Genomic DNA, 16938 nt, shown 5'->3' on the forward strand with positions numbered 1-16938 from the left:
ATTGTCTTGTAACAAGAAAGCAGTTTGATTTTCTTATTCTGTCAGTGGGTTTTAATGTTATGGCTGATCAGTGTACTGTTCATTATGATTAGTCTGACTGGACTGAGGAGGAACATGGCAGCCAGGAGGCGTAGTTTCTTTACTTGCTGAAGACCGTAGGTAGGATTTCCTACGAGACCATCACGCTGGCTCTATCTCACAGGTGCAACACCTCGGTGGCCTCTTGTGGAAACTTCTTCTAAGTTTGTTGCTGAGGGACAAGCGCATTCATTTCGTAACTGAAACAGAAACAGCACAAATGGACACAATTTTATGAGCGTCGGGGCTTTGATTCAACAAACTTTATGACATGTCCTGCATTTAGCACTAGATGGAGCTGCTTTGCCTCTGTTGAGTTAGATGACCTCCATGCAATGCTGAAATCTTGAACTTTAGGAGGATATGTTCTTTATATTATTTTCATTTATTTATTTATTTAGTTTTTAGGCAGTTTTAAAGATATGTTGAATCAAGAGCATGTGGTCGTTTTGGAGGACATAGTCTGTAGTGCTATGGGACTGTGTTGTAGGACATAGATCAGTGTTTCTGTTGTGTTCTCGACCCCATTAATATTATCCAGTGACATGAAACGTGCGGTGCATTTCAGTTCACTGTGCCAATTCTAGGAAGAAAGTGGGGAGAGAACCTCTGAGAGAAGAGGCCAGGTGAGGGCTGCAACACAAAGAAAAAGCAAAACAAACTCCTGCTGTTCTGCACCTTTGTGAAAATATCTGGTCCTACTGCAGCATGGGCCTCGTTTCATGACCCACCTTTCCTCTTCAAGGGGGACTGAGGCCGAATTTTATATTTAAAATTCCAGATTTTACTCCCCGTACTTTTATCATGAGTGGACCATTAAGCTTTGACCTTTGACTCTTGTGGTGTTAATCCTGTTCTATACCAGGCGACACACGTGCACGCGCCTCTTGACTGCTACCAGACCAGTACTGGCTCTTCCTGTGTTGTGAATGATTGTGGTCTGCCTTGTGGCATGGATACACCAGCTAGGGACTCTAAATATATCCAACTGGTGTGTTTAAAGAGCACTGGCATGAAGATCATATACTTACACTGGAAATATACACCTTACCGTATTACTTTCCCTTTCTATTGTGTGTGCGAATGTTCCTTACACTCAGTTAGTAGATTCATCAGACATTCTTATCGAAAGCAGCATTAAAATAAGGCTCCTTGCGTGGTGTCTTCACTCCTCTGTGTCAGTCTGCAACTGTTCGAGAGCAGAATCGAAGGAACGGTACAAAGCAGAAGTTTGTGTGTCCACGAAAGAGAGGCAAAACAAGAAACAACAGAAAGGCAAATAAAAAGACCTACAAAGATGAGAGGGTTTGCTCCATGAAATATGTCTTTAAAAATGCTGACCTCTCCGAGTGGCAACAAATCATTTGAGCACCAGTGTTTCGTTTAAGTTTCAGCACACATTCCTGGATCACCTGTTTTCTCTTAGCAGCACATGTCACAGAGTGAGTGAAGATAAACCCAGCTGCTTTCCGTATTCATTTCAGGGAGCACTTGCCATTCCCTTTTAACTGCAGCCGGCCTGCATGTTCAAGCTCTCAAACCATCAGGGGCTGATATGAAAATAAACAATTGATGATGCATGGGAATGTTGAATATTGCAAGTAAGAATATTGGATATTTTTACTCGCTAAGCTTATGAGCATTTAAGAGTTAACAAATCTCAGTTGGGCAAGTTAACTTCTTGACAAGTGTTATTGAACGCAAAGATGCAACAGGGGTAGACCGTGATGCAGGTTTATCTCCTGCCAGAAGAAATCAGATTTTTACTCAAAGATGTTATTGTATTGCGCTTGCAGTGCCATGGAAAACCCCACTCCCTCTTCCTCCTCCTCCTCCTCCTCTGCCTTGCACAATGAGACAAGGGTCAGTCTGTCTTTCCTTGGCTGTGTTTTTGACTCACTTCTCCTTTGGTTAAATGTTGTGTAACCTTTGACCCCAAACAGTGACCCTTTAAACCCACTGGTCCCACCTACGCAGCCCCCCACAGACCCTTTAAGGTAGCTGACTTTTCACCAGGCTTGTAGCTTGACATTGAAGTCACATCTTTCTCACCCACATTACAAGGAAGTCTAGAGAGGACTTTGAAACAACTCACAGGGGACAGGAGATACAGAGTACATATCAGTTATATATGAAAGTAATTAAATGGAATTTATAATGATGTAGTGACTTTGAGAAAGCCTTGCGGATGGCTAATGGACTTCTGTCAACAGTTAGGAAAGAATTTCTACTCAGAATGGATAAATCTCTGGTTTTGTGTGCAAGGCATTTGCACTGTAGTCAATCTTCAGCAGTTGTCTGTTATGGTTTCAGCAACAGTAGAAAAAGAAGTCAGATTCTCAATCTACAGTGAAAAATAACTCCATATGTATACATTTATGTATAAATTCAAGACAGTAGGAAAAACTTCTGTGGACTTTTACCGCATGGGCCTCAATATAACATTGTTAGATTCTGATTAGAGGTGCATCAACAAAAATTGTGACCTATTTTAATGAAGGCAGGGGTGCAAGAGGCAGGGCCGAATTTCACCATACTTTACAATGTGATGATATGTTATCGGTTCAAATTTTAAAGTGTGAGTTAACTGGGTAGCACAACTGTCTAAACTATAATAAAGTAGATTAGACATACTTCAATGACAGTAATAAGTAGCAGTATCCGTAGCATAAGTAAAAATAAGTCATGCCTTGAAAATAACATTAGAAAAGTGTTAAAAAAAATATGAATAATTGCACTCAGTTATTTTCAGTGTCCGACGCTTACAGAGACCTGCTTTTTATGCAGTTGATGAGTTCATTGTGAATTTGTTTCTTTGAGGATTGTGCAAGCCACCCTCACATTTTATAAAACATTGAGTAAAAAAACATTTAGAAATAGGCCACACGGTTTCAGGAATAGCTCATGCTTTAGAACAGCGAGAAAAAAAGAAAAGACAAGAAAATCAAGGTGAAATCTGTCTGTGAGCTCCTCTGTGAAGGACCACCGCCTCCTTCTTCTCCTCCTCCTCCTCCTCCTCCTCGTGCGCCCTCCCGCGCCCTCCCCCGCCTGTTGATATCACAGCCCGGAGAGGTTTGAATCCAGCCTGTGGCCCCAGCCGTCGTCATGCTGCGCTGAGAGTCGGCGACGAACCAAATTTTGTCACGCTGCCGCCGCTGCAACTCGACTGGGAAGAGAGAAACGGGCTTCGTACAGTAAGTACGCGTCGCTTTCGGTGTTTTGAATTGTTCAATGGCGTTTTCGAGCTTCTGAACGCAACACCGGGAGTTTTCTGTGAGGAATTGCGAAGTTTCGTATTCCTGCGTGTTGTCGCGGACTTGCAGCTCAGCTGCACTTGTTGCGCTGTAAGTCCAACCCCCAACGAGGTAGAAAAAGAGGATAACTTTGCTAATACTTTTTTTTCCTTTTTTTTTTTTTTTAAATAACCTTTTCCATTTTCGCACTAGTCTTTAAACTACTTCTCCGTGGTTCGCCAAATCCCATGCGTGGAAAAAACAAGATATTTGCACGTCAGTTCACGCCGAAGCGTTTAAAATTTAATGAATACGATTATATCGCGTGCCTGCAAGATCGTTCACACTTTTTTTTTTTTTTTTTTTAAATCCTTTACCTTTAAAAGTGCCTCCCTGCCGCCCAGAGGTCATTCAGGGGTTTCTACCCTTGGCATGCATAAATCAAGGGTGCTCTTTCTCTGCAATAACAAAAGACCATTTATTGACAGCGCTGAAGCACACAGAGCATAACCACAGTTTATATTGAGAGCAACTAGCTGTCATGTGAACAAACACTAGCAATGCGTCCTGCTGGGGTTTTTTAAAGTGTGTTCATATTTTCTAAGCTTTGCAGTGTGCAGTTCAGTGCAGCTGGGGCTCACCAGCTGACCGTCTTAAGTTAACTTATCACCTGCTTGCACGTCCAGTCGATCGGAGTAGTAAGAAGTTCTGGAGATGCTCTCTATCTGACCTCCTGGCCTTGCTAAGTGGACTCCAGCTCGTGTTTGCAGTCGAAGTCATCCTCATGTGCGTCTTCTTGGCCGCCTTGAACCTTGAAGTGAAGCACAGACTCTCTTAGATGCACTTAAGTTTTCCCTCAGCTTCCTCTTGATCACAGATGAAACCACTGATTCGCAGGCAGAAAACGAAGAAGGACCTATTTGAATGATTTGCTCAAGGCTGCAACTATTGACTGCTTTCAGCATATTTCTTGTTGATGAGTTTTGTTTTTGGTCTATAAAGTGCAAAAACAAACTATCTAACTGAGCCAGAATTTGAGGCCTCGTGTTGTTTAATTTGTCAGAACAGATATTCAGTTCAAGGTCTTGGATGGCCAATAAAACGATTTTAAAAAAATATATATATATATTTTAGACTGTGAAGCTTGAGATTTGTTTGGCCTTTTTTCCTCAGAAAAGTATACAGTTGGCATGACTTTGGCCTTGTAGTTGCAGTTTCAGGCCAACAATGGAGTGCAAACTGTTAACCTCCTCAAACTCATAGAAAATGCTTGAATGACCTGATGCTCTTCATCTAAGAATGAAGAAATGTCCCCTTTCTTAAGTTTAGCTAGCAAAGCAGAAGTATGTTTGTATTTATTTTGCCAGCCATTTAGTTTGTTTTTCCTCCTACGTGAATACAACGGTTGTGCTTTCTAAATTTGTTTTCCACAGCTTTGTTTCTAACATTGACCACCCCGCTTGTCCTTCTTCTTCACTCAGTATTTCACTAGAATGCATAAGCTGTGACATCCCTTCCCTTGGGGGCTCAATAAGTAATTCTTCTGCCTCATCGATCTTGATTCCACAGGTCCTTGGTTGGGTCAAATCGGGCATGAGGGCAGCCACCCGGATCTTGTCAATCTAATGGGCTGGCTGGCACCCGAGCAAGCCAGAATCATGTCAGCCAGACCCTGAGGGTGGGCCCAGAGAGCTAGCCAGAACAGGATATTGCTCTGATCATTCACCAGCTGTAGACAAATCATTAACCAATGGCTGCATGCCACTGAGCAGTTCAGACATTTCTGTCTGCCGCTCCAACTTTGCCTCAGGTTAGAGGTTTTGGTTGTGTTGTAAGGTTGTTATTGCCTCTTGTAGGATTTGGAATTTCTGCTGTAAATGGTATAGATTTATCTTTTAAAAAAAAAAAATCTAAATTAGGTAGGTTATGTGCATTGACAGCTGCACCCTGTCTGTTTTGACCCAGTTTTTTCCAAAAACCAATAGTCTATTTTTAACATATTTGATTTGTTTGGATTTTGTTAGTGAAGACACTGATCTATCTTTGATCTTTCATTGGAAGCACAAGATTCACATGTGTTAAATTGAATTACACAGCCTAGTCCTGCTTAATGATAACAACACGAAGGCATGCAAACTTGTCTCTCCCAATTTCAGATGGATGGGAACCGTTAATTCAGTCAGGAAACGCAGACTGAAAGAGGTCCTTGTTTTTAAACTTGAACTTTTTGCAGAAATGGCATTTGTTTGGGAGGTTAGTTGTCATTTACTTGCAGGCCTAGCTTGGCTTCAGACAAAGCTCTGGCTGTTAGTCAGATTTCACTCTTGTTAAAAGCTGGAGCATTGAAAATGGTTCCCACTAGAGCACGTGCGGTGTTGGTTATAGGGAGCTTGCACTACGAAGCCTTAAAGCCTCGTTTCCACTATGCAGTCAGGTACGGGTCGGTTCAGATCGGTTCGCTTATTTCAGTGTTTCAACTACCCCAAAAGCGTACCGGTCCCATGGAACCCGTTACCATTTTTGTAACCCTTCTGCTTGGGGTACCAAGCACACGGGACTGGTTCCAGGCTCTGCTCTCCGTTGTTGGTGAGGAGGCTGTGCAGCGGGAGCTCGATGGCGCTGTGCGAAACGAAAAAGTTTTCCAGCTGATAGCTGCAAAAATGGCAGAGAGTGGCTTCAACCGGACTGTGAGCCAGTGTTGCATTAAGCTGAAGAAGCTTGGAGATGGTTCGAAATTATGGATGCTATTTGTTATTTACGCTTCGGCACGCACTCCACCCACCCCTGAGGGTCCCCTTTGTACAGTGGGAACGCAACTCGATCCCAAAGCAACCCGACCCATACTGTACCGTTCTGAACCGACCCGTACCGCACTGCATAGTGGAAACGAGGCTTTACTGTGTGTGCTCGGACGCTGCTCGGAGGTGCCACGTCTCCTTGCATACCCACATAGAGTGACTGTCATGTACAATCTGAGTGGATTTGATGGCGACCGCCATTCATAGGTGCCAGAGGCTTTCCGCTCGTGGTCGTTTCCCAGCCCTTCTCACCGAAAATGCCGGATAACTTGCAAATAACCTGAGCAGTAGCACTTAACCTCCTGCTGTGGAGGTCACTGTTAAAGGTGCCGTCTTTGAAACCAACTCATCCAACCCTGTTTTTCCCGCCTGCTCATTAGCAATCTGATTGTTCTCCCGGCAGACGAGTCTGTAAACATCATTCTCCTTTCAAACTCATACATGGTGAGAGATGAGAGGGAATCTATGCGCACAGCGGTGCTCATCTTATTCAGAGGTCATAAAGAGATCAGTTTGATCTCTTTGTTTTGATCTTGCAGGAGTTTTCCTGTAGAGGACAGGGGGCCGTCTGTGCTGCGTTGCTGGCTCAGTGATGCACATCTGGGGCCACCCCCACCTCCATTTGGAAGGCACCAATCTCCCCTGCCACACCCTACTTGTGTAGCTCAACACCCTCGGGCTTAAATAATCTGACGCTGGCAACAAGAGTAACATCTGGCTCCATGTCGGCAGCAGACAGTGGCATATGTAGACACTTTATTTGTCCGTCTGGTGTGTTACTGGCCGTGCGTAATGCGCTGCTGCATTCCAGAGACGTCTCTGCGAAATTGCCTCACGATGGTTTCAAATCAACATGAATGAAGGTAAACACCGGATGTTGAGCTCAGTTTCATGTTTTTCTTTAACAAAACAATAAAAGTAAAGAACATTCCACACCCCGGAAGGCTTGGCTGCTGCTTTCAGTGGTTCATAATGCAACACCGGCTTTTTGTCAAGAGTGTCGCACGCGAGAAAATGGTGACAACAATTGCGTTGATGAAACGTGTGAACGTCCCCCAAGATGCTGCACCCAGGGCTGTGACGGATACTGCTGAGAGTGCAGGAAGCTCACTGATCTGTTGCTGCAGTGCCGCTGACAGCTGACTTGATGTTTTGAAAAGGTTCCCAGCTTTGTATTGTGCTGAGAGCATGGAGCTGGAAGGGAATGGACAGGGGAGAGAGAATGAGCCTACATACAGTACATTCTGTTGCTTTGGAGAAAATCACTGTCTGACACAGTTGACTTGTGAGGGTGTTTCCTTTGTTCAACTTTAGTCTGTCACCTGTTCAGTATCACTTGCATATCAACGATATTGGAGGCGCGCAAGTTATAGTTGGGAGCATTTCATCAGTTTTTTGCCCCCTCTTTATCAGCTTGTTGCCTTTCCCTGTTTGAGTCATTAGGTGTCTGCATAGAGAAGTGTTAACCGTTTCATTGCCTGGGGATGCAAAGGGTCTTTACGGTTCATTTGTGTGTGCATGTACATGTACATGTGCATGAGAGAGTGCTGCATCTGAACCTGCCGGCTGTATTCACTTCATTTAAGGGGACACAAAAATGTCCCCTCAACAATAGACACACTCCCACAGACGCACAACAGGCTAACCTCGGCCCCCTCCCCCCCTCTTCTCACCCCTCCCCCAGCAATTGTGTGGATTGACGCTTTCCAGAGGCACGGTCCGTGCACTGTCGCTCTCCACTGCCAAGGAGCGTCTGACTGTAGCGACACTGGGAAAGGCAGTCCTCGTTGTTTTTTACCACTCAGATGGAGACAGTATGCCACTGACATGCGCCGTGGTGAAATGGCTCTTTAATGCAGACACTATCTCTCCACCCTTTGAAGCATGGCTTTCTTTTTTTAGTGTTTACCGTGCCTGATAGGGAGCAAGAGGAGGCAGGGTCAGAGGGAGACCAAAGGACTGAGCGTGAGAGGAGAAGCTTGACCGGCAAATGGAGAGGAAAGAGGTGACAAACTAGTTGTGCTGGATGACACCATTCTATTATCTTTTCATTTTATGCAAACAGCTGTTTCCCGGGAGAACCTCCTTCCCTCTCAACCTGCAGGACCCACTCACTCAGGTTATGGTAAGGTTTACGTCGCACACGCCTTGTGTTGACACAGACAGGTGCTTTGACTCTTGGCAATGCTGACATTTAATTTTTTCCTTCTTCCGCCATAGCAGAGGATCCGGCTGTAAAGGCAACTCTGTGCAGCGCAGAGTGTCTTCAGCATGGTGCATGCTATTTTTACCTAAATCTCATCTGAGAGGTAAATAATTCAGTGGTGTGGTGGGTTGCAGGTTCTCATGATGCAGTGGGCGAGATTCTGCTGCACCCCCCCCCCCTTTTTTAAAAATAATTTCCATTTACTTTCTTCTTTTTTTTTTTAGAAACTAGCCAGAAAGTTTAAGTAGTCAGTCTGATGTTTGTCTTTGTTTTTTCTTTCTGATTTTTAAAAAAAAAAAATTTTAATCAGCATTTTGTTTCATAGTTGGATGTAAAGTTGGTGTTTTCGTCGTAGGCTGCGTTTAAAAGCGGATGGGCGCTGGGTATGTACCCGGCGGTTATCGGTTTGTGAAGATCAAAGCAAACATAAGTTTTGCATTTTAGAGCTCTTCTACCTCTGAGCGGATCTCTATGTGGAAAACCACTCAGTCTTTGTTTAGTTTTTTTTTTCAAACCACTGGCTGCAAATTTCTTGAAGCACAGCTGCTTCTCTTCATCGTGCACTACAGTCAGTATTGTGTTGAAAGTTGAGCTTGCTCCAGCTCTGCATGGTTGTTTGCATGGGGAGAAGGCTGTTTTTTTGTTTTTTGTTTTTAGGATTTGGTCATTGCTTGATGGCACAACTTGGGTAATTAGTACAGTTTGTATGGGTCAGTTTTTATATGATACCTCCTGATGTTTGCATTTTTGCTCTTTGACATTTTGCCCCATAAACAAAGTGGCTGAAGGATCAGAGGAATTTGCATCTGAACTGATTGCCAGCATAACACGGGCGTGTACTGGGAATGTCTGAAAGTGGGCTCACAGTCAGAGGTTCAGTTAATTGCTATTGGACAGGAAAATTAAAGCTGCGTGAGATGTGAAAGGGAAACAGTAGCCATGGCCCTCTAAACTGGCAGACTGATGCTGTCAGTGTGACTGGCTTTGGGGCTGATTGGTGTGGGTGGGCTTAAGACCTTACCCTCACTCCTGTTTTTCACTCCTATTATGCACACTTGACTGTTTGTGATTTGCTATTTAATGTTTATCTGCTTGCATAAGCTAAATCCCACTTTGGCAGGTCATGATCTGTGTTATGCTAGTGTGTTAACACGTAAACAGGGTATAATCTACTAATCTAATGTGCTGCCACTGTAATCTTTTTAAAGGCACATAAACTGAAGGTCTAAAGGCAGTTTGGGAGTTTGCTTATCAACCACATCTGTCACAGAAAAGATGGGGTTGTTAAAATTCCAAAATGAAAATGCTGGCAGAGAAGCTAATCTGCTTATCATGTGCATTTTTAAGTATATACCACAAGAAGGTGTGTCTTTGATTTCTCCCAACATAGGTTGTGTGTTTCACCTTATTGATCTGATATTTTATCAACTGATGAATTATTCATTATTTGATGCTGGAGGGTGATCAGCTCCACTGATCCCAGCAGTGTATGTCTCTTCTGCGACTGGATTCACAGTGTCTGCTCACAATCTCTTGGATTTCATGTGGTGCTCTGTTTTATGCTAGCTATCTGGCTGCCTCGGTAACTATGGCTACAGTATCAGGCCTTGGTAGTTTTATTTGTGGAGAAGTTGAACATGTCTGCTGTTTCTAATTCGTTTTAAATATATTGTGCAAATCAAGGAAAATGGGCTAAAGGTTTTATTCCTCAAACAGTCTTTAAGAAGTAAGAAACGGTATCTGCTGTGGATGTCCACAAGAGGAAAATGGAGAGCGCTCTGCTTCAGTAATACTTCTTTTATTGGAAATATCTTGGATTTTATAGAAACTCTGTGAAGATGCTGGTCTGTCAGTTCAGTTTATAGTTTGTCAGCTCATGACAATGATTAGTAGATGTTTTATATATATTTTTCACCTCCACTTCCCCAAAATATATATTACAACTTCCTCAAAACAGGCGAAAACCACCTCAAGCAAACATTTATACATTTTCTTTTTTGGATTGCATTTTTCTTTTTAACTAGTTTCCGAAAACCAGTTTTTCTCATTCACATCTTCGAATGACATTGGAAACCTGACTACAAATGGGATTTTTTTTTTTTTTTTTAAGATTAAGGTCAGATTTATTTGTCATGCATACGCACAAAATTTGTCCTCCGCTTTTAACCCATCCGGGTTGGCATCTGTTGACACGCACATGCACAGGGTCACACACTCAGAGACAGATGCCAACCTGGAGCGGTGGGCAGCTATTTGCAGCGCCCGGGGAGCATGGGGGTACGGTGCCTTGCTCAAGGGCACCTTGGCTGTAACAAGGAGGTGGACTGACACCTCTCCAGCTGTCAGACAGTGGAAATCGAACCTGCCAACCTTCCGGTTATTGGACGACCGACTCTAACCACTGAGCCACAGCCGCCATTTTTGTTGTCCTGTAGATCTTTCTTGGGTATCTCTCTGTTCATCAAATATTTTTTTTGTATCTTTTATTCAAAACGAGCAGCAAAAGTCTTTGTCAGGTTCAGCCTTAAACTAGATCTCTGCTAAGACATTTTTTATGGGGTGTTTGCTTTTATCTTGTATGCTCTCTGTAGGAATGAGTGAATGATTTGGTCTAAACTGCATCTTTTTCCTCTCTTGTAGACTTGCGTCGCAACACCTGCACCGGCCCCGCTCCTACAGCCATTTCCAACTGTTTGAGGAAAAGCGAAAAAGACGATTTAATGAATCAATATTCTCTCGCCGACACCATGACTGACAAGTAAGTGTTTTATTTTTCCTCAAGGTGTGCTTGTGTATAAGAGTGCACAGAGCCCACTCTGTCCCGGCCTTCTGTTTGAGTGTGAAGTAATGTTGTTGAACCTTTTTGCTCTGCATGTGATTGTGTCATGGAAGCGTTTGTCAGTGTGTTTGAGTGAAGAATTGAAGGGAAAAACTGGGGCTCAGATTGTACAGAGAGAAGTGTGTTGTGATGGGGGGGTTGGTATAAAGACAGTCTGTGTTGCCCCTGAAGACATATGACATTTGCATCGGGGCTAATTTGCATTCTGGCTCACTGTGCTGGTATGTTGCTGTTAGCTGGTCTTTATTTCCCTGACAAAACACAGTCGTTTAAAGGGGTTTTGAGCCTTTGCTATACTACCTCTTCTTTTGCTCCTTCTTTGTATTCTTCCCCTATTTTTGTCTTCTTTTTTTGTAGGTTCCCTCTTCATCTTCACCCTTCCCCCTTTGCAGCGTGCACCAGATCTCTTATTTTCTGCTCCCTATCTCTTTTTGCTTTTGTCTCTTTTGTCAACTTTGTCTTTGTCCCTCCATCCAGCGTTTTTTTTTTTTTTTTTTGGATTTGATCTATAGAGGACGGGGAATTTGGGGGCAGTAAGCAAAATAATCTGCCGTCAGCGTTCATAATAAGCGGAATAAGTGGCACAGGCCAATCAGCTGAAAGGGATCGTCCCAAACAAAGTCAGGACTATTTTGTGTGTGTGTGTGTGTGTGTGTGTGTGTGTAACAGAAAAGTGAAAGGGGTAGTTTAAAGATGTTCATGCATAAGAAATGGAATACTTTCACAAACTAATCAATGAAGAGACAAAAGATGCATAAATGGACGGAGGGAAGTATCCTATTGTTGAATAATGGCATTCGGTGTTTGTGTGCACTTAGTTGACCTCCATCTCTGCACTTATTGCCGATGCACCTGTTCACCCCTTTGAGAGTGCAAGAGAAATGAGGAGGGGAAGTGGGACTTTTGAATTACCCAATCTTTCTATGTAATAGGCCTTAGGCAGCTTCCCCTGGCTAACACTTGCATGCTATGGCAGTAAAAATGTTTGCGAATCTGGGTGATGCTATGTTTGGCCAGGGGGGAATTTCCCCACAAATTAGATAGTTTTGCCACTTTGACTATTCCATTAAGAGTTCATTGCAGTTTCTTTTAGAGCCAGACTTTCATAAAACTTTTGAAACCAAGATGCAGCAGATATTTTACCAAGACTTGGCTGGACCTAATCCATCAGGCTGAATGTTGGGAGTCTTCTAAGTAAGAGATGATTTTGTTGACAAGCTGTCCTGCTGGATGAAAAGGTATCCAAGCAACAGGAAAGTGGTGGTGGTCGTGGGGAGGGCTGTCTTATTGTGTGCTAGATACTAGTCCATGTTGTGGGATGATTGCTTGACTGGGAAGAGTGATAAATGTTATGCTAAAAGGAAGTGAGGGGAAAAGTTGGAGGACGTGCCCCCCGACAGTGACTGGGAACAAAGCCTCCCTCAACATGGCGCTACTTAAGATTCATAAAAGCAGAAGAAGAGGGCTACTTATTTTCTCTTCAACACACACGCACACAAATGCCTCCCTTTATTTTTCTCTGGCTCACTCATGAGTAAACATTTACACTTAGTAGGATATCAGTGGACATTCCAGCAGATATGTGCATTCCATTTGGTTTTCCCAGATACAAGCTGGCCTGTCGACACCTCTCTTACAAGTAGGGTGAAGTAGTTCATCTGACTCTCAAGAGCACGGTCTTAATATTTATTCTTGTGTTTTTGTTTACCGTGCAGACATTGCCAATAGTGCAGAAACTGATCATATATCTACAAATATCCTCAAAAATAAACATTCTGCCCTGATGCTCTGAGGAAAGTTTTGCCAGTTTGGCTCCATAGTGCTTGTTGACAGATATCCTTTTTAAATTCTAGCCCACATAAACGTCAACACACTGCTTTGTGTATGAATGAGTAAGTTTTTGAGTTGTAGTCCATCCATCCTCCATGCCATATTTGAAAATCTGTTGAAAATGTCACTTTACCAATAAAATAAGTGTAAAACTCTTATTTGGGATTTCTCTCATCACCATCTGAGTCCCTTTTATATCTTGGGGGGGAATAAAACACAAAAGCAAAAGAAAGATGGAAAAAAATGTATTGTTCCATAAGCCCTCAAACCACATTATCATGTTTCTTTACTGCGTCTTTCTTCTTTTCAATAATTCTCCACCTACTCATTTCTCCTCATTCGTCTCTGTGTCCTTTCTTTATAACCTCTGTATGAATTTGCCCACAAGAATATCTTCTATCGTATCAAATTTTGTTTTCTCTATCTTCTTCTGTCCTTTTCATTTTGCTGACAGTCCTGTCAGAGACTTGGGATGTTTATAGCGATAACAGTGGTGTGTGAGGGGCTGTGGGGGTTTGTAACTGGAAAGCTCACAGTGTCATCAAGATGAGTGCCTCCCCAGCCCAGTCTGTATAAATATGTCTGCTTTTCCTGTCTGTATCGGGGAAGGTCTTGCATTTGTGTTCATGTCAGTCTCAGTGGGAGTGAGGATCGAGGCTTGAAAAAATTTCTGTTGAGCTGCTTTTTTTTTTTTTTCCGACATGAAATTTGGAACATTTTTCCTAATGCAGATATAAAAGCATCAAATTAGAAAAGGTTGATTTGAAGTGAACACACCTAAACTTTTTTTCTAAATGTATTTTTGAATTGAAACATTCTTTGCAGATAGTTCTAATAATTCATAGTCCCGTTAGAAAACTTTTCCTGATCGCATGAATAATAAACAACTGTTTCCGCTTCAGGACAGTTAACATGAGCAATATTCAACATGAAAGAATAATCACTTACTGAAGACTTTAGTTTGCATCTTGTTTCACGAAGTTTGGTTTCCAATTAGCTACCACCACACTGTTTATTAATTCTATTTCTTATGTCCCCCATATGGTCAACTTCTGCTGATGGTACAGAGCATAATTTATTTATTCCAAACCACTTAATGGGAACAAGCCGAGTGTGCGTTTTCTATTTTTAGAAGTTGCTTTAAATTGACTTCTAGATGGAAGAGAAACCATTGTTGGCTTTATCAGTTAATTTATTATTATTATTTTTTTTTTAATCGACTGGAGAAAATCGGGTGTCACAGTGGATTGAAGTCAATGGTGCTTCCTGTCATTATGTTTACCACTGGCTGAGTTTCTGAAGGAAGGTCATTAATACATTTGTTCTGGGTTGAAGACTCAACAGATGACTTGCTTTGCCTGGTCCTCATTCAAGTCCACTCATCAATGGGGGAAAAAAAACGACACCCGTGACATCTCCATTTCCTCCCCATCACCTCTCCGGACCGTCACCAAGGGCAGGGTTTGAGGGTCACTGCTCGTCTCACACCCAGGCTCCATACCCCCTCGCACATCCTGAATGAGATGTGAAGGCGTGGTTTCATTAGGCTTCGTGGCTGCATAGTGAAAAACTCTGCATTAGCTGTCACAGGGTTTTGTGGGCGCTGAGGAAAGCCAAGTCAAAGTGCTTCCTGAAGATGTCGATGGGGGATGCACCCTTTGGCCTCTGGCTCATCAATCTAATACAACTGTCATCTACTTCCAAGTGCACCGTTGATGCTGTCAGAAGACGGTGAGAGCTGGAGATTTGACGCTTTGCGTTATTTGTGCTTGTTGGCATACATTTTCTTGTTAGTATCTGAGTAAATGAGTGACAGAAGGATTGGAAAGTAGTGATGATGATGGGGGGGAAACGGAGTGATACATCGTGCACAGTGCAGGACTGCACCACTCGACCAATTGGCATGTATGACTCTTGATCTCGATACTTTTGAATAGATGTCATCTGAGGCGCTTAGAATCATTAAACTGATCTGAAGCTATTTGCCATCATTAATTTTTGACTGAAAACTATACTTGTAATGAAACGCAAGTTTTTACAGAGGTGTCAGTCCGCATCATCATTGAATGTTTGCTCGAGCCGACCAGAGCTGGGAGGGTCTAACTACAACCGATTTCACAACAAAGAGCAAGAAGGACCAAAAACCATATAAAGGTGAACAGGTGAAAAGAACAGACAGCAGCTGCACTGGTCAGTCTTCGTTACCTTAACACTTTCTTCATCATACAGCAGTCCTTTGTCTGCTTTGACTTCTGTTTGTTCCACAGCAGAGGAAAGCTAAAGGACCAGTGCTAACACAACTAATAGCAGCCCACAGCTCAGATTGTTCCACTTATTTCTGAAACTGTGGCAGCAGAATACTATAACACGTATACGTGTGTGTATACTGAGATCTATGTTCAGCTCTTTACTCGTCACAGGATGGTGTGGTCATCACGCTGATGAGTTAAACCTCAGAACGGCAACATGCTCTTTTTTTTTTCTTTTTTTAACACATATCCAAAGCTTTCTTAATTTTTAATTTTTTTTGTGGTATTTAGTAAAATATCCTATTGTTAGTCTGGTGTGTCAACACTTTTTAACATAATCAGATTATTCTTTTATACAGTAAAGCAGGGCATCTGCTTTACCCCAACAAGCAAATACTATTGAGTCTGCATGTCTGGGTTAATTTGGGTGACCTGGATTTCATTGTCTGGGAGATGTTTGCTCTTGTTTAGGGAAATTTTATTTCATTGTGGTTGTTCATTTTGCTTTGCCAGCAACACCCATCCTACTTTTACTTTTAGCTCGTTACACATTGAAAGATAACTTGGAGTCGGTATACTGTTAATCAAGAATTGATTCTCTATTTACATAAAGTGGAGGCCATGAGAAAATAAGCCTGTGTTTTCTTCTCAAACAGTGTTGGATTGGAGAGGACTGTGGGAATAAAGCTGGTATACATGAGCAGGGAGAAAGTATTCAGCCTTGCTGTAAGGGTTTTCATTTTGCTCAGGGAAGCAAGTCTAAAGGAACAGAGTGAAAAGTGTCATGAATGGAGGCCCAACCATCTGTCACAATGGCAATAAGAAGATTTCTACTGTCCCGCTTTCAGTTTAAAAGAATCTGGTTTCTGCACATGAAGCTGGCTGCAGATTATTTCCTGAAGAATTTGTTCTCTTTTAGTTTAGTTGGTGATGCACAGCACTGGTACTGATACTGAAAGACACTTGCAGACCCATAAAGTCTCTATGCTCCATCAGCTTTAGTCTTTTTTTCCCTCATGTGTTCCCAGATTTAGACAGTTCTTGTGAAATTCCATTTATCTGATTTCAAAATGTACTGTCTGACGCAAAATATTCTTCTTAAATTCAAGTCACAAACTTGCACAAAGAGCAAATTTGAATTTGGGTCTACTGGTACAGACCAGTAACCAAAGGCTCTAGAAGAGAAGAATTGTTATCAGAATCTTCAACCAAGAGCATGTTTCTTTTTTTCTTTTCTTTTTTTTCTACAGTTACGGGGCAGAGCATCGTGTCTTCATCCCTTAGGGTCACACTGAGTTTAACTGTAATTTCCTGAGGCTTCAGAGGCAGAACATTGGGTGCAAGCAACCTGAATGTGGTGCTTGCGATCATGCAAAAGCAGTTTTGTTTTTTTTTTGCTTGTCAACACGGACGTTGTCACAGAGTTCTTTCAAATGATTGAACCAAATCAAAGATGCACCATGATTAAAGGTGGGGTAGGGGATCTTTTTCTGGAACATTTTTTTTTTTTTTTTTTATATATTGCTTGAAATACTCTTCACACCCCCATTGCAACCAATTAATTAAAAGTTTTGACACAAATATGAAAAGTTTTAGTGGCCTCTAGAACGTACAATCTAGGAAAAACAGTATCTGATGCCGTCTATCAAACTGCAACCTGCTCCTCCTTCCCCCTGTGCGCGTACCCTGCTCCGTGAACGAATTA

General features: G+C 42.4%; 1 protein-coding gene across 7 annotated transcripts in view; it reads left to right on the plus strand.

The window, feature by feature from the left end:
- The first annotated feature begins 3139 nt into the window (after nt 1-3139).
- The window catches only part of sema4d (sema domain, immunoglobulin domain (Ig), transmembrane domain (TM) and short cytoplasmic domain, (semaphorin) 4D), a 46785-nt gene continuing 32986 nt past the window's right edge, over nt 3140-16938 (plus strand). For 2 of the 7 annotated variants that reach the window (XM_075456553.1, XM_075456551.1), the window contains exons 1-2: nt 3140-3272; nt 10956-11073. Coding sequence is in view for 6 of the 7 variants with exons in the window: in XM_075456551.1 (XP_075312666.1) it covers nt 11036-11073 (38 nt within the window). In the remaining variant the exon portion in view is untranslated. Of the gene's footprint in view, nt 3273-7840; nt 8115-8142; nt 8235-10955; nt 11074-16938 lie in introns of those variants that run through there. The other 5 variants (XM_075456550.1, XM_075456554.1, XM_075456552.1 and 2 more) reach the window with 4 other exon arrangements.

This window comes from Odontesthes bonariensis, chromosome 22, assembly GCF_027942865.1.
Source record: "Odontesthes bonariensis isolate fOdoBon6 chromosome 22, fOdoBon6.hap1, whole genome shotgun sequence".
NCBI lineage: Eukaryota > Metazoa > Chordata > Actinopteri > Atheriniformes > Atherinopsidae > Odontesthes > Odontesthes bonariensis.